This window comes from Lissotriton vulgaris, chromosome 12 (genome assembly GCF_964263255.1).
Source record: "Lissotriton vulgaris chromosome 12, aLisVul1.2, whole genome shotgun sequence".
Lineage (NCBI taxonomy): Eukaryota > Metazoa > Chordata > Amphibia > Caudata > Salamandridae > Lissotriton > Lissotriton vulgaris.
Window position 1 is genome coordinate 699,707,603 of NC_141700.1, and position 17,794 is coordinate 699,725,396.

The 17,794-nt window shown below is 46.5% G+C and overlaps 1 protein-coding gene across 1 annotated transcript in view; it reads left to right on the forward strand.

Moving 5' to 3' along the window:
• Positions 1–17,794, forward strand: part of LOC147678029 (uncharacterized) — a 79,576-nt gene that overhangs the window by 41,221 nt on the left and 20,561 nt on the right. Inside the window, exons 3-6 of the mRNA XM_086945929.1 lie at positions 4,648–4,776; positions 5,494–5,609; positions 8,608–8,672; positions 15,053–15,186. Of these exons, the coding sequence (XP_086802055.1) occupies positions 4,648–4,776; positions 5,494–5,609; positions 8,608–8,672; positions 15,053–15,186 (444 nt within the window). The remainder of the gene's footprint in view (positions 1–4,647; positions 4,777–5,493; positions 5,610–8,607; positions 8,673–15,052; positions 15,187–17,794) is intronic.

Below are 17,794 nucleotides of genomic sequence, written 5' to 3' on the forward strand. Positions count from 1 at the left end.
CTAATCTGCACCCTTGCCCTCTAGATCACTTCACTCTACTCGCACCACTCTACGCCAGTGCACTCTATGCCACTCTGCTCTTTTCTACACGACTATGCAGCACTGTACCCTATGCCACTCTGCTCTTCTCTGCACTGCTCTAGGCCTGTGCATTCCATGCCACTGCACATTCCTGTGCACCATACACCACTCTAACCTTCTCTGCATCACTGCACTCTACACTACTCTACTACACACCACTGCACTCTATGCCACTCTACTCTACCACACTGCACTCTAAATCATACCATTGTATGCCACAGCACTCGATCCCACTGCACTCTACACCACCCTACTCTACTCTGCACCACTCTACGCCACTATACTCTACTCTTCAACATTGTACTCTGTGCCACTGCACTCCTCACCACTACACTCCACACTCCTGCCTTCTATGTCACGCTAATCTTCTCTGCAGCACTCTAATGTACTCGGCATCACTCTACTCTATGCTACTGCACTCTGCACCTCTCTACTTTACTCTGCACAACTTCACTTTACGCCACTCTACTCTGCACCACTCTACTCCATGCCACTGCACTCTATACCACTGCACCCTACATCACTAACCCTATGCCACTACACTCTACTCTACAGCACTCTGTGTCACTCTACTCCACTGCACTCTACAGCATTCTACTCTGCTCCACTGTTCTTTATGACAGTCTACTTTGTGCCACTGCTCTCTACTCCGTATCACTATACTCTATGCCATTACACTGCAAACCCCTCTACCCCACTGCCCTCTAGGCCACTTTACTCTACACCAGTGCACTATATGCCACTCTACTCTGCACCAGTGCACTCTACACCACTGCACTCTATATCACTTCACTCTATGCCACTCTATGCCAATCTATGACACTCTATGCCCTCTATTCTATCAAAAGGAACAAATGATGGACGGAATGCTGAACAATGCAAACATTCACCCCCAGTCACAAGGATCTGGGTTTAATCCATCGTTCCTTTGCTCACCACGCCACCCTAGTTTGGACCCAGCCACATGCAAATCCGTCTTAACCCTGCCCCTCCTGAGAACAGTCCAGCCCGAACTTTCAAGCCAAGTCCTCCCTGGATCAGAAACAATCATTCTGGGACCGGTTTCGTGGCATCACCCCATATCAGCCAGCCTAGTTTGAATCCAATGGTACATTGAGCACGGGACCCACGTCAAGGCATACCCTCCCACTTAGTGCTCACTGCGCCACTGGATTCAAGCTAGCCTGACTCTATTCCACTCCACTCTACTTAACACCACGTCACTTTAAGCCACTCTATTCCACTCCACTCCACTCCACTCCATGCCACTCCACTACTCTACTTCATTCCAGTCTGCTGTTCAACAAGGAGAAAAGACATTAGCAAAGCCAATAGCTTTCATGTAGGTGAAACATATTGGCTTTGCCAATGCTGTTTTAAATATGTCTTCAGTCTGTGACCTATTATATTCTGTCAAGGGGACTTTCATTCTCCCAACCCAGTTCCATGAAGACTCTGTTCAGATCCTCCTGAACCCTCTCCCCTTGTCAAGCCTAAAATAATGTCCCATTCCTCCATTTGATCGCCCCTACGGTCGCTACGGTAGTCATATCCTAGAGTTGTTTAGATGTCTCATGTGTGAGCATCTATTTTCATGATGCCTATGATGTCTTTTGTCTTATGGCATGATGTCATATGATGTTTTATGTTTTATGATGTTTTATGTCTTGTGATGTCTTATGGCTTATGATGTGTTATGATGCTGACCAAATATTTCTTTAGTCACTTCTCTGGTTTGCCTTTAATAACTTTGTCATTCAGGCTTCTGAAAAGCGACTCCGGGCCTTATATAGAGTTTAGCAGACAGGATACTCCATCACAAATGTAACCGATGCCCTCCGCCATATTATACATGCATTATAGACTATGGCGCTTGTAATATGGCAGACGAGATATCTGCCACGTTTTGATGGAGCATTATTTCTGTCACCCTCTAAATAACCCTATCAGTGTTCTTACCTATTTTCTTACTTATCATTAAAATTGAGGTGACATATGTTCCATATTTAGAAGTTATCGCCCTTAATATGCTAAACATAAGACGTCAGTTTCTCCAAAGTGTCTTACACTCTTTCGATATGATAAGGGCGTTAGCTGACGTAAGCCCCTACATTACAGTGACTACAGTACCCTACTGTTTATTTGTCTGGATACTGCACACTACTACCCGACAGGGGGTGTTGTCTTACAATATTGACTATTGGGCATACCTATGCAAAAGGACTGGTTGGTGATGCCATTAATGTATAATACTGGTATGTGGGCGTGTTTATTGCTCAGTTCTGGTGTGATGGTTACTGCACTATACTGGCTTATTGGATAGTTAGTGCATTACACTAGGCATTATTTTAAGTCATGTACTGAGAAAAACACAAAATACAAATAGAAATGTCCATATAAATCCTTGTTTTATTTTCTGTCCTTTTCAAGGACGCGTGCAAAATATTTCTTCAGATAATTAGGAGCACATGTATTACAGTCCAACAGATAAATCGATGACTTTCTTCATATACATGTGGTAATAGAACACAGCCTCGATGACAATCTTCATATACATAACACAGCCAACACAACACGTGTTTCGCGAAAACATTACAATGGGTCATGTAGTGACTACTACCCACTCCAAGTGGACGGCAGTCCCCCTGATCTACAAGCTCATTGCATTCCTGTCCCGTCTGTGTTGATTGTCAACATTGCTAATCAGCAGACCCCATCAGATGTTGGCACCCTTTATCTTGAGTTGGTGGCCCCTTGTATTATATGGTGTTGGTCGTTTTCCCTTCTATTGTTACTGCTCTTGACACATGTTCTGGTGGTGGCACTGCCCCAGTGCATTTGGTCTCTCTGGCCATTTGTCGTTGGCTACTTTATCCTATGCCATATGTTGTGATGTATCTCCCGACCCCATAGCCTATGGGCAAAATACTCCTTGAGCAGTTTTTTTCCTGTCCCATGGACCACTGGTTGTCCTTCGCCGTGTGCTGTTGGTACCCCAGTCTCTTGAGATGTTTTATCCAATGAGCAATTTTGCGCGTGTGCTGTCATGGTGCAACATTGTTTACAAAATGGTACACAAAACATCATCTCGTCTCTTTCTACCTCCTATACAGAGCACCTTCCAAATAGGTACTTACCTCTGAAACAAATATCAAATTTGAAAGGAGCACACAGAGCCTGGGGCAAACCAGAGCCCTATGCTTGGGGGTGGGGTCCACGGAGAGTATTCCAGTTTCAGAAAATTTCAATCTTTGACCATTGGAGTGACAGTGCATTCCTGAGTATGCTTGACTGTAAGGATGTTTTTTCTGCAATGGTGGCAAGCTCAAGGCAGATTTGGGTGTGACTGTTACTGCCCGTGAGTGCTCACTGCTTGTGAGCAGGCTGACACTGTGATGGCTACAAGCATATCTGAGTGTGCCTGGTCTGTGTGTGCCTCGCAGTGTGCCTGGCTGTGCGAGTGGTTGTGAGTGTGCTCAGCTGTGTATGTGCCTGGCTGGGTGAGTGCTTGTGCTCAGCTGTGGATGTGCCTGGCTGGGTGAGTGATTGTGAGTGTGCTCAGCTGTCGATGTACCTGGCTGGGCGAGAGATGGTGAGTGTGCTCAGCTGTGGATGTGCCTGGCTGTGAGAGTGATTGTGAGTGTGCTCAGCTGTCGATGTACCTGACTGGGTGAGTGATTGTGAGTGTGCTCAGCTGTGTATGTGCCTGGCTGTGAGAGTGATTGTGAGTGTGCTCAGCAGTGTATGTGCCTGGCTTGGTGAGGGATTGTGAATGTGCTACGCTATGGATGTGCCTGGCTGAGTGAGTGATGGTGAGTGTGGTCAGCTGTGGATGTGCCTGGCTGGGCGAGAGATGGTGAGTGTGGTCACCTGTGAATGGACCTGGCTGGGCGAGCGATTCTGAGTGTGCTCAGCTGTGGATGTGCATGGCTGGGGGAATGAATGTGAGTGTGCTCAGCTGTGGATGTGCCTGGCTGTGAATGTGTCTCTCCGAGAATGTTACTAGGTGCGGCTGCGTTTTTCTGTGTGGGCACTCAGATGCCAATGTGCCTGGTTGTAAATGTGCCACACTTTGAGGTTGCCTGTTTGCGAGATCACATGTTTGTGTACTTCCCTGAGATTGGTATGAATGAGAATGTGCCAGGCTGTGAAGGTTCCTTACTGGGGTGGATATTTCTATTTGTGTGGCTTTGCGAAAGACTCTAAGTGTGCCATTTTGTGAATGTAGCAGTCTATGAATGTGCCAGTTTGTGAATGTACCTGTTTATGAATGTGTCCGTTTGTGAATGTACCTATTGATGAATCTGCCAGGCTGTGAATGTACCAATTTGTAATTGCGCCAGGATTTGAATGTGCCAGGCTGTGATTGTGCTAGCCTGTGAATGTGGCAGCCTGTGAATGTGGCAGCCCGTGAACGTGCCAAGTTGTGATTGTTCGTTTCAGATTGTGTACCCTGCTATGACTGTGCAAGATTGAGTGCCAGTCGGTGAACATGCCAGGCTGTGAGTGCACCTACCTGTGCTTCTCAAGTGTAATCTAATTCAGGACTGTCTCTTTTGTCGACAGCGAGCACCACTCCGGTGCCAATCGCCTGCCAGAATGGTGGCACCCCAAACACCGACAACACCTTCTGCCTGTGCCTGAGCAACTTCAACGGTCCGCTGTGCCAGTTTTCTCAGGACACCATCACCATAAGTAGGGCATTATATTATTTCTGTATCTTTAACTGAATGCCAGCATTTGTGAGCAAGGTATGAGGATGCTTAGGGGCAGGGCATGAGTGATTGAGGAGACCGGGTCTGGTGGCATAGTGGACAAATGCGTGTAGGGACCTGTGTTTCACCTCAAGGTCACAGTTTCAAATTCTGGCTGGTCCACTCAGACTTTCATCCTTCTGAGGTCGATAAAATAAGTACCATTAAGTTGGGTAACAATAGACATGTGCTATTCAGCACCAAGATGCCCTTCTGGGTGAACGTGCTCTTTACAAATACACATGTGATGCTAAGACATGAGTATGTTTTCGAGTGAGTGCATGACATGAAGCGGTTGCCAGTGCGTGAGAGCAGCAAAGCAAGACTGAAAACCAAAATCAACCCTGGCAAAAATGCACGACCGAGCCCTACCCTTTAGAAGGCTGCAACAAAGGGGCATGATAGCCTCACGGCAGCCAGTTAAACTTTGAAAGCTGTCCCCTTGTCTACCACCTGCCGTGAAAGTCCCAGAGTGTCATCATGGCCTGTCTACCCTAGGGGGCAGGATGTGAGGGTGTACAAAGGCAGGTTAAGAGGGATCTTGCAGGGAAGGGCATGTGGGTGTGTGGCAAAGCAGGGTAAAGATGTGCAGGGGGTTGATGCCACGTGTGGGAGACATCTTGGACCAGGGCACTAATGCTTTCTTCTCTCCTTCCAGCCTACATCAATGCGACCGTGGCTGTGAACGTGACAGTAAATGAAACTTTCAACCCCAGCTTAAATGACAAGCAATCAGTAACTTATATCAATTTTACCACAAGATTTGTCAATCAGGTAAGGAAGAGCAACAGCCAGGGAGAGATCCTCCTTTCACTGATTGCCTGGCACCTAACACCTGTCTCCTCCTGCTCCACTGTCCTGCCTCCTTCCTACACAATAATGTACAGCGGGTGTGGGATGCCATATTAAACACAACAGGCCTACAACATTTTGCATAAGCTGAGATATTATCAAGTAATAATAATCTTAAATTTCACTTTCAAACAACTTCTCAAATTAGTAAATGTTTTTATTAAGAATAAATCTCACAAAATGTGCAATGAACCAATGATTAATTGGATTTTGAGGTATTTATTCCAGATAGTCAAACTTTCATACACACTTGTTTAGAGGATTAATTTGAAGATTACTGTCCAGCAATACATGGTAGGTAGGTTTCTCCAATGAGTTCAAAATAAGCACACAGACAAGAATAATTGTATCAGCCTCTGTCTCACATATTCCCCAAAGCAGTAGGAAGGTACTACGAGACGGATTACGACTACGGCGGTCCATTGGATCGCCATAGTCGTGGTGGTGCACCCTCTGCCGCACTGGCTGTCTGACTTCCGTATTACGAGTGCGGCGGTGGGTCCGCCACAAGACCGCCAACTGTGGGGGATTCGGGATCCTGCGGCGGTGGAGCACCGGTCAGAGGCTCCAATATGCTGGTGGTGCCGCTGCAGCACTGACAAGAATATTATGAGTTACCTCCCTGCCCTCTTTTTCATGGTGGTGAGCCCGCCATGAAAAGGGTGGTGATGAGGAAACTCAGGGGGCCTTAATAGGGCCCCCTGTTGCCTCTGTGCATGGGGGTGCATGAAGGGGGGTGGGCACGTGTTGTGCCCTCCTGTATTTTTGCAACCCCTGTTCCTGCACGGGAAGAAATGCACAAAAATTTGCATTTCTTCCCGTGCAGGAACATGTTTTGGAAGTCCCACGGCAGTGCCTTTTTAAGGCTCACATGTGCACCTTAGAAAGGCACCGCCGAAGCAGAGACCACCCACCCAGGATTAATTCGTAATCCAGTGGGTGGTTTGACTATGGGCATGGCAGTCTTCCAGTGGGGCGTTGGCATGGCGGCCCACTGGAAGACCGCCTAACTCATGATGTACGTTGAAAAAATGTAAATTGTCCAAATCAAAAAAGCAGAGAATTTATATGTAGAGTGGCAGAAGGAAGTCTGGCAGAGGTTTGTGTACATGCCCACTTTCAAGATTTTACAGAAAAGTTGAAGATGGTGTATTTATTTAGAACAGTAATTATTATAATTCCTAAGAAATATGTTATTTCTTAACATTACTTTAAAGGGAAACTGAAATATACTGATGTTTAGCCATAACCACTGTGAATTAAATAAATATATTTTAATAAATTGTTAATTTAATACATATTTAATTTAACAAGTTAATGTGCTGTAATATTTCATTGCATTATTTCCTTGTTTATAATAAATATTTTAAATTAATGTACAACTATAGTAAACTTTAATATTTTTCCCTATACGTTTCCATAGGGAGATCTTTGCCACTGTGGCGGAGTCAGTGCCGGACTGGCTAACGGGCGTTTTGGAATGCTGCTGAGCTGAGAGCTGATTTCGTTGATAGAGACCTGCGTAACAAAATCAGCCCCCACCGCAGTGGAATCAGCCCCCAGCTCGGCAGCATTCCAAAACGCCCGGTAGTCAGTCCGGCCCTGGGGGGAGTTCTCTAACTGATGTGAATCGTTGCTAGTAGTAACTTTACACTCGTGAATCCGGTCTAGACAGCTCCACTTCTGAACTGAGAATGTGAACACATGTAAGTCTATGGTTTGGTTAAATTTGCACCCGGAAATGGTGACTATCAAAAATGTGTAGACATACCAAGGTCCAGTGGTAAATCAGGACATCTGTAAATCTACATATGTATATTTACCTTTGTGAATTGGGCCTATAGCTTCAATTCAATGCTACATGCCAGCAGCAAGGCCTATTCACAGAGGCAAATATGCAAGTGGGTTAATCTACACATGAAAATGCACTCTCAAACTTTACAGTGAATTCACTGCTTTTGGCTATCCACCATTTATGGCTGTAAATTTACTAGAAAGTATAGACTTAAACCTCACCACCCACTGGCATAGGGGGTCGAGCCAAATTTACAATTTTAAAGTTACTACAGACAAAAATGACCCAAAACAGTAGTACATGTTCTCCAGCTCATACCTGGAGTAAGTTCAGCACCTCCAATGGCCAACCACTGATACTACAACACTGCCCTAGAATATAATTGAGACAGGGACATAAAACAAAGCACCATAGTAAATAATGTTAAAAAAGAAATTAATTTACTGTGACTTTTATAATATATATATATATATATATATATATATATATATATATATATATATATATATATATATATATATATATATATATATAATATATTCACTGAAAAAAACAATGGTTACAGGGACGTCATAGTTAGGTTCAGATTTTACACACACAAAACCCTTAGAAATACAGCAGTTATAGTTATCTCAGGTAACTATAACCTGTGCCCTAAGGTAACAATAACTCATGCCCCTGTGAAACAGGGCCTTATTTAAAAGGTGGCATTAAGCCACATTAAGGGGCTTAGCGCCGCCTTGTAAGTAAGGCGAAGGGTTTATCGCCACAGGAACAACACTAGGAATGACATTCCTGTAGCGATAGGGGCTTGTAAATATGCCCCAAAGTTTTTAAAAATGTAGAGTGAAAACCTGGCCTGGCAAATCGGGCTGGACTGTTCCCAGGAGGAGCAGGGTCAAGACTGATTTGCATATGGCTGGGTCTGAACTGGGATGGCAAAGCGAGCTAAAGAACGACGATGGATTCAACCCAGATCTGTGACTGGGGGTGAGTGAATGAAAGGTTTCGGTGCTCCGTCCATCATCTTATAGTGTTTGCAGTGCACATGTATCTACAAATGTCTCCTTTCAATGTCTCCCTTCCCTTCACCATCTTCATGAACATACTTTCTTCTCTTCATAGATGGGAAAGGTGTACCGCCCTATCCTAGGAGATGCATACGAAACCGTGGAGATCATAAGAGTGAGGTGAGAGTTACCTGCTTCACAGAGATGTGTTTAAACTAATGATTCCGATCCGTAAAAGGATCTTTCTTCAGCCTGTTAATATTTTTCTAATGAAAGTTATAGAGTGCGCTATGGCCCAGTATGGGCAACTTCGCGCTAAGTGGAAAAAATGGCACTGTTGTCCCTATGGTGCAAGGAGGTAGGGACGTCATACTAATCCACTGGTTCCCAATCTGTGCGTCGTGGCACCCCAGTGCGCCTTCAAACCTAGTCTGGCGCAGCACACCAAGCAGACAGTTTGGGAATTTACATGAATTTGGCTGTTAATCATGTATTTCTAAAGCACAGAGCTCTAGTTTCACTCCCTCAGCTCTCTCTGGCCAGTATGTGACAAGGAAACATTAGGCCAGTCATCTGAAAAACATTTAAATCAGTAGTTTGCAGTTAAAATGTCAAAGCCAAGTTATTTATGATGCTCAGGGCGTAATTCACTTCAGTTATCACTGAAAAAAATGAATTAATTCACAAATACAAGTTTCATGCTAAGTGAAAAAAACATACACAGGCTATCCGAAGTGTTCAAAATTCATAAAAGGAAGGCATGGCATCTGCAGTATTAAGTGAAAGTTGATGTTGGAGTTCATTCAGATTGCAAAAGATGAAGTGAATATTCTGAGTTAGAAGCAGAAGTTGAAATTGAAAGGTCAGAAACTAAAGTGTAAAAAACATAGGACAAAGGTCAGAACAAATGCCCATAAATAAACTCATGTCACTGATGAGACAGAACTGGAGTCCTAAACCAAAATAATCGAAGTCCAAAACTGTGGCCAAACCAAGGTGACAGGAGAAACACTGGTAAAAAGACAGTGTGTGGTGGGAGAGACCTGGGAAGGACCCATCTGGGTGCCCAGGGAGGAGCTGGCACAGCACTGATGTCATCATCATTTTGGAGCTGAGAGAGAGGCTCCGGTAGCATGCTCCCGTCATCTCAGAGCCCAGAAAGATGCTGAGAGTGCATTTTTGGGATCTAGGAGCGGCCTGCGGTGCATCAATGGGAGCCCTCAGTTCTGAGCCATGAGCTCTCCTGGCAGGTACCAGGCCCTCCCCAGGGGGCATGCACACAGTCAGAAGGCATGATGACACAGACAGGAGGCAAGGACACCTAGTCAGGAGGCAAGGACACACAGGCAGAAGGCAAAAACAGACTGAGGGCATGAGGACAGATACAAGATGCACGACCACACAGACAGAAGACACGAGACAGACAGCATGCATGAGAATGCAAAGTCTGGAGTTAGGAAGAAGCAGACGGGGGACTACACAAAACACACTCCTAAAGAGGACAGTGCTAACCCCTTCCACGCGGGGCTAATTCCCCCGCGGTGCAGGGGGGAGAGGGGGCCGCGCACGGCGCCGCGGTGCTCATGACGAGCCCAGCTCGTCATGCTGCACTGTGGAGCTGTGCTCATGACGAGCTGAGCTCGTCACGACTCCGCCCACTCCCTTGGAGCGGCCGCCCTGCGTGGGCGTTCCGCGGCAGTTATGATGGGCTGAGCTCGTCATGAGCGTCAAAGGGGTTAAAAGGAAGCAAGCCAGACAAGGGTTAACCTGGTGTCATCAGACTGGAGGCAATAATGTGCAAAAACAGAAAAACTAGACAGCAGGTGCAGACTTCTCTATCAATGAACCCAGGGTCTGAAATATCATTCCTGTATCTATCAGGGTCTCACAAACCCTGCTCAGGAATGACCTAAAGACGCACCTCTTCAAAGAGCACTACATAACAATGCAGTAACAACTTCTCCAAGAACCCAGTGTCCCTCCAATCGGTTGTTGATACTGCATGGGGCTCAGTAGTGGAGTGGATAGGATTGCATCTCTGATTTGAATACCTTAATTGGCTTCATCCCAATTATTTTCAGGGAGAAAAATGGAAATACTCCTGAGGCTGGGCATACATCCCCCACCTGTCCCCCAAAAAAGTAACAGACTGGGGAGCTGCGGTCAGTGCCCAATAGGTCAAGGGAGCCGCAGTTCAGAAAAGTTTGGGAACCACTGTACTAATCTCTCATCACCAAATCCAACCTCCCAAATGGGCAAGTCGGATTTCCGGAAGTGTGCGGGGCCGCCGAGAAGCAGTTCGAAGTGACGGGCATTTATTTAGAAAGTTAATCAACATTAAAGAAAGCCGGGGCCTAGCTGAGGGACAGCATGGTAAACCAAACAGAGGACCTTGAACCCTGCGAATTGGAAGTCAGAGGAAAGAGGTGAAATGGACCGAGAAGGGAGAATAACCGAGGAGCTGCGTTTGAATTCTGGACAGTCTGAAAATCAAGAAACTAGGGACGCCCACTTAGAGGGAGCTGCGAAAATCGAGCTATTACAACATAAGAGCATGCACCACCATTTGAGAAGCTGATAATGGGAGGGATGGCGTCATTTTGCAAAAGCATGCAGTAAAGAAGGTGAAGGTACTTAAGAGAGAGTGGAAGGAACGTGAGGCTTTCCAGGGAAGTTTACAACTAGCATTGAAATACAGGAGACAAAGGGGGGGTATAGAGCTACAACTGTACAAGAAGCAGAAGGATGGCACTACATTTCCTTGAGAGGAGCCAGTTAGTAAACAGAGGTCTGTGAAGTTTTTATTTCTGCAAGCAAAGCCTCGTGTAGATCCTGATAGTGGGCCAATCTGCAGTTAGTGCTTAATTTGTGCCTGTGTTTTCCGGTGCTATTTTTTAACACCAGCGCGCTTACTTAGGAGAGTACACCACATGGTTGTGTTTGCAGCCTATTTTTTTTTAGCACAGCACAAGTGTTTAGCAATTCAAGGTATTACAAAACTATCAAACTCTCACTTTCGGGCCATACGTACAGCTTGGGGTGAACTGCAACGGTCAAAATATCACTCTTGTTTAAGGGAGGTAATGCTGGCACTGCCATTCTGCAGCAGTGGCAGCAGTTGTGGGTGGTGATAATAAGAAAACCCACATGCAGAAAAGTTTGTCAACTAAAGGTGAACTCAAGGTGGTAATCACATTATTTGTGAGAATTGCAAAATATTTGCAAGACAAAAAAACCTTTCAGCTTCCAACAACCCTATTTAAAATGAAGGTCACAGTGTTGAAGTTAACAAGTAGGCACAAACACACCATGCACATCTCCTTCTCATACATATGGTTATATGGAATCAGTACTGTAAGGGCTCGGATGTGCCCAGCTGCTGAGGTCAGCATTGGAGGTGGCAGAGGGGGGGGGGGGGGGGGGGAGTCTGATTTACAAAGGTAAACTTACTCTTCTGTGTAAGTTTACTTTTTTTTGGTATTCACAAACCATGAGTTTATTTTACTATTAGTCATTTTACGACGGTGAAGACTCTGCACATAAAAAGACACTAGTGTTTGTCCAAACAAAAGACATAAAAAACATACTATACAACTAGTTGTACCATGACTTTTTCATTGAATTTCATGAAAAGTGTGTGCACCAGATATTTTTTCACAAAATTCGGGATGCTGTTACATTGCCATTTTCCACCTGTTTTGAGCAATTCATATTTCTTGAAGTTCTCGTGGTACTTACTTGCGTGGTAATAACCAATTTGTAAAGTCTGCGAAGCCGAGTGGACAGGCTTTCAGCTACCGGGTGACCAACGTGGGGCCTTAGGTGGCAGGGATTGTCAAGCCCACTCTGCCCCTTATTAGGGTGTAATTAAACTTCCACAAGTCACTGCTCAAAATCCCTCCCTATCATCGTGACATATTTGTTTGCTAGTCGTCTCTACTGCTGCACCTGCTTCCAAGTTGGTGTGAAAAGGTCCAACCAATTGTTACCTTGGCTCTATCCCGAATTTTTTTCTAGATTTATATTTTATTGAGTTCTACTATGAAAGAGCACTAATTCGCCTTATGGATAAGACTGTGCAATATATAATGGATATAAAACCCTCAGACAATCATGAGAACAATTCTGAAAGTCATTGAGGTGTTGCGTGACTGTAGAGAGGACCTATGGCCGTGTTCCTTGATAAGGCCATTGGACTCCGAGGTGGCTTGTAATATCCTTATAATGTAATAAAGGGGATATTTTATTACTGGAAATATATGATAATATGATCACCTTTCCCACAAACTGCTTAAATCCAGTGCCAGGTGTAGGGCAGTATGCCCGGTACAGATGCACCGGCTGCAAAATTAATAGGGAGGTGAATCTTACGGGAGAAAAAGCACCTGCTGCATTGTTCTTGTGGTGACAAATGCAAAAAAACAGTTGATGGACAGAATGCAGAACAATGTCATACATTCATCCCAGTACAGAGATCTGGGCCTAAATCCATCGTTCCGTCCATCATCTTGTGTGTTTTGCAGTTCACCCTATGTGGGAAGGGTATGTCCAGAAGTGGGTCCCGTGCTCACTACGCCACTGGAGTCAAGCTATCCTGGCGGAAGATGGCTGATAGCCAGAAACCGGTCCTAGGATGCTTGATTCCGGTCCAGGAAAGACATGGCTTGGCAGTTCGTTCTGGACTGTTCCCATGAGGCACAGGGTCAAGACAGATTTGCATATGGCCATATCTGTACTGGGGTGACTTGGTGAGCAAAATAACAATAAATTAAACACAGATCTGTGACTGGGGGTGAATGCTTTGCCATTGTGCAACATTCCGTCCATCATCTTGTGTGTTTTGCATTGTTCTTGTGTGCCCAGTAATTTCCAAACATCAATATAAATGCCAAGAAAACTCTGGTGCGATCTGAGTTTTGCCCAGTGGCATGTTTGGCTCGTCATAAGTATTAATGTGCATCGTTCAAAGTCTGTGTGATATGCAGATCAGACGAATGCTTTCTATGTAGATAGGCCAATGAATCATTGTTTTTGTCACAGAGATGATTTTTGATACTTGTAGTTCATAAATTACAATCCTTCCTATATTGCACAGTGAGCTTTGAACTGACGTCATAGAGCTGCATGCAAACTACAATGGATGTGTTTAGAACCTTATATTTTTCCCCAGTCTTTCAGTATATTAACGTTGATAAAAAGGGCTTATTTTGGGTAGAAATTCATTCTTATTAGTAAAGCCAACCCCAACCACTGTGTTACATTTTAAATCCTGAGTTTTGGATTCTTCAGACCAAGCGGAGAGGATGTGGTCTGATGGCTAGAGCTGCCGACCTTAGAGCTGGGAAACCAGGTTCGAGCCTTGGCGTTCGGCTCAACATCCTGTGACTCTGGGCCAATCACTTAATCTCCCCATGCCTATCAACAATGAATTTGTCCTTGTGTAATGTAACTGGTGCTCATGTAAAGAGCTCCAATACCTTTGGGTCAAGTTCACCCTATATACTGCCTAGAAGTATGGATGACATGCATACATTTTGTAGTCCTCGTTGGCTTATGGAACATTTCCTACACATTGATTTACACAGTTGCATGATTCATTGACCCCAAAAAGCAATTCGTACATATAGCAAAAATATATTAGAATCAGTTTAATATAAATCCGATTTAACAAATGCGGTGGCCCAGCTTGAGTTGAAACATGCAGCTAGTCTGTCTTTATTGCAATGACAGACAGCCTGGAATATAGTACACATGTTGCCTTAAATATCTCCTTCCTGCTGATCACTTGTTCTTCTTAGAAAAATATGTAATCAGATGGAAAATCATTTTCTGGTTTCTGTGTTTAAACTGCAGCTGTAAGATGCTCTGTGAATTGCCTTTCACCCTGGGTGTTGGGTCAGACAGCAGGCATTGTGACACGAGAACTTAGATGTAATACCTTTTTACAACTGAGCAGCTACATCATTTCTTTATTACTGGTGATTAGAGATGTCACAACTCGACTGTAAGAAGGAAATTTATTCTCTTCTCAGTTGACAATAATGTGAGCAACTACCCTACTAGTGGTTGGGGAGGACTTGCTCTTAACCCCTCCCGTGCTCATGACGAGCTCAGCTCGTCATGAGGCACAGTTGCGCTGTGCTGATGACTCGCTGAGCTCGTCATGACATGCGCTGCGCTCACACGCGGGGCTAATTCCACCGCTGTGCTGAGTGCTCTGAAAAACGGGCGCGGGAATGACGAGCTCAGCTCGTCATCAGCACAGCGCCACTGTTGCAGCGTGACGAGCTGAGCTCGTCACAAGCACTGTGGCGCTGCGCGCGCCCCACCTCCTCCCAGCGACGAGGGGGAATTAGCCCCGCGGCGAAGGAGTTAATGACCCCAGAGTTCTGGCTGGACTACCATTTGACGTCAAGCCCAGAACCTTCAAAGTGCCTCTGGCACATATTCATCGGGGTGACGTGTGCCTGTGTTCTGTCATGCATGTGCCTTGAGTCATCAAGGTGTGATGAGTGCACTGCCCTAAGATGATCCCTATCTCTGTTTCTGTTTTCTACCAGCCCTGGCAGCATCGTAGTGAACCACAGTGTGATTTTCAAGGTTCCATTCAACAACTACACTCAATCCTACAAAACGGCCATCGACAACATCACAACTACACTCAATAACACCGTCTGCTCGAGCACCAGCAAAGGTATGTTCAAAGGATGGGAATGGGACCAGCAGGTAGAAACTGTGAGAGAAAAATCAGCAGGCAGAGACTGGGGAAGTAACTAGCAGGTAACGACTAGGGTTAGAGGTCACACAGGAAGACACCGGGGAGGATATCAGAAGGGACTATTGGAAGAAGTCAGAAGGCAAAGACCGGGGAAGAGGCCAACAGGAAGAGACTGGGGGAAGAGTCAAGCAGGCAGTGAGTAGGAAAAGAGACCAGCAGGCAGAAACTGGGGGGGAAGAGTCCAGCAGGCAGAGACTGAGGGAAGAGTCTAGCAGGCAGTGAGAAGGAAAAGAGACCAGCAGGTAGAAACAGGGAGGAAGAGTCCAGCAGACAGTGAGTAGGAAAAGAGACCAGCAGGCAGTAAGAAGGAAAAGAGACCAGCCGGCAGAAACTGGGGAGAAGAGACCAGCAGGCAGAAACTGGGAGAAAGAGTCCAGCAGGCAGTGAAAGGCAAAAGAGACCGGCAGGCAGAGATGAGGAGAAGAGACCAGCAGGCAGAAACTGGGGGAAGAGTCCAGCAGGCAGAGACTGGGGGAGAGTCCAGCAGGCAGTGAGTAGGAAAAGAGACCAGCAGGCAGAAATTAGAAGAGACCAGCAGGCAGAAACTGGGGGGAAGAGTCCAGCAGGCAGAGACTAGGAGAAGAGACCAGCAGGCAGAAACTGGGGGAAGAGTCCATCAGGCAGTGAGTAGGAAACGAGACCAGCAGGCAGAGATTATGAGAAGAGACCAGCAGGCAGAGACTGGGGGAAGAGTCCAGCAGGCAGTGAGTAGGGAAGCAACCAGCAGGTAGCGACTAGGGGTACCGTTCTGCAGGAAAACACCGGGAGGATATCAGAAGGCAGAGACTATTGGAAGAAGTCGGAAGGCAAAGACTGGGGAAGAGGCCAGCAGGCGGAAACTGGGAGAAGAGTCCAGCAGGCAACGTGTAGGAGAAGAGACCAGCAGGCAGAGATTAGAAGAGTCCAGCAGGCAACGTGTAGGAGAAGAGACCAGCAGATAGAGACCAGCAAGCAGTGAGTAGCAGAGGAAGATAGCAGGCAATGAGTAGAAGAGACCTGCAGACAGTGAGTTGGAGAAGAGGCCAGCAGGTGGGGAGTAGTGGGAAGAGACCAGCAGGCAGATTAAGAGTAGCGAGCAGCAGGCAGAGACTGGTAGAAAAGTTCAGGAGGCAGAAACTGGGGGAAGAGTCCAGCCGGCAATGTGTAGGAGAAAAGGCCAGGAGGTGGTGATTAGGGGAAGATACCAGCAGGCAGTGAGTAGGGGAAGAGTCTAGTAGGCAGTTAGTAGGGGAGGAGACAACAGGCAGTGAGTAGAGGAAGAGGCCAGCACGGGGTGAGTGTAGGAGAAGAGTCCAGCAGGCAGTGAGTAGGAGAAGAGACCAGCACGTAGAGAATGGTGGAAGAGGCCAGCACGGGGGGAGTAGGGGAAGAGTCAAGCAGACAGATACTACGGGAAGAGTGCAGCAGGCAGTGAGTGGAGGAAGAGACCAGCAGGCATTGAGTAGGAGAAGAGACCAGGAGACAGTGTGTAGGGGACGAGTCCAGAAGGCACAGTCTGGGGGAAGAGGCCAGCAGACAGAGACTGATAGAAGAGATCAGCAGGCAGTGGTAGGGGAAGAGACCAGCAGGCAGTGGTAGGGGAAGAGACCAGCAGGCATTGAGTAGAAGAAGAGGCTAGCAGGCATTGAATAGAATAAGAGGCCAGAAAACATGGAGTAGGAGAAGAGGCCAGCAGGCGGTGAGTAGTGGGAAGAGGCCAGCAGGCAGCGAGTAGGAGAATAGAATAGCAGGCAAAGACTAGGAGGAGAGACTAGCAGGCATAGAATGGGGATAAGGTCAAGCAGGCGGTGAGTAGGTGAAGAGTCCAGCAGGCGGTGAGTAGTGGGAAGAGGCCAGCAGGCAGCGAGTAGGAGAATAGAATAGCAGGCAAAGACTAGGAGGAGAGACTAGCAGGCAAAGAATGGGGAAAAGGTCAAGCAGGCGGTGAGTAGGTGAAGAGTCCAGCAGGCGGTGAGTAGTGGGAAGAGGCCAGCAGGCAGCGAGTAGGAGAATAGAATAGCAGGCAAAGACTAGGAGGAGAGACTAGCAGGCAGAGACTGGGGAAAAGGTCAAGCAGGCAGTGAGTAGGGGAAGAGTCCAGCAGGCGGTGAGTAGAGGAAGCGTCCAAAAGGCAGAAACTGGGGAAAGAGTCCAACGGGCAATGAGTGGGGGAACAGACCAGCAGGCTGTGAGTAGGGGATTAGACCAGCAGGCTGTGAGTAGGGGAAGAGACCAGCAGGCAGAGACTGGGGGAAGAGTCCAACAGGCAATGAGTAGGGGAAGATACCAGCAGGCTGTGAGTAGGAAAAGAGACAGCAGGCTGTGAGTAGAGGAATAGACCAGTAGGCTGTGAGTAGGGGGAGAGACCAGTAGGCTGTGAGTAGGGGAATAGACCAGCAGGCTGTGAGTAGGGGAAGAGACCAGCAGGCAGAGAATGGGGGAAGAGTCCAACAGGCAATGAGTAGGGGAAGAGACCAGCAGGCTGTGAGTAGGGAAAGATACCAGCAAGCTGTGAGTAGGGTAATTGACCAGCAGGCAATGAGTA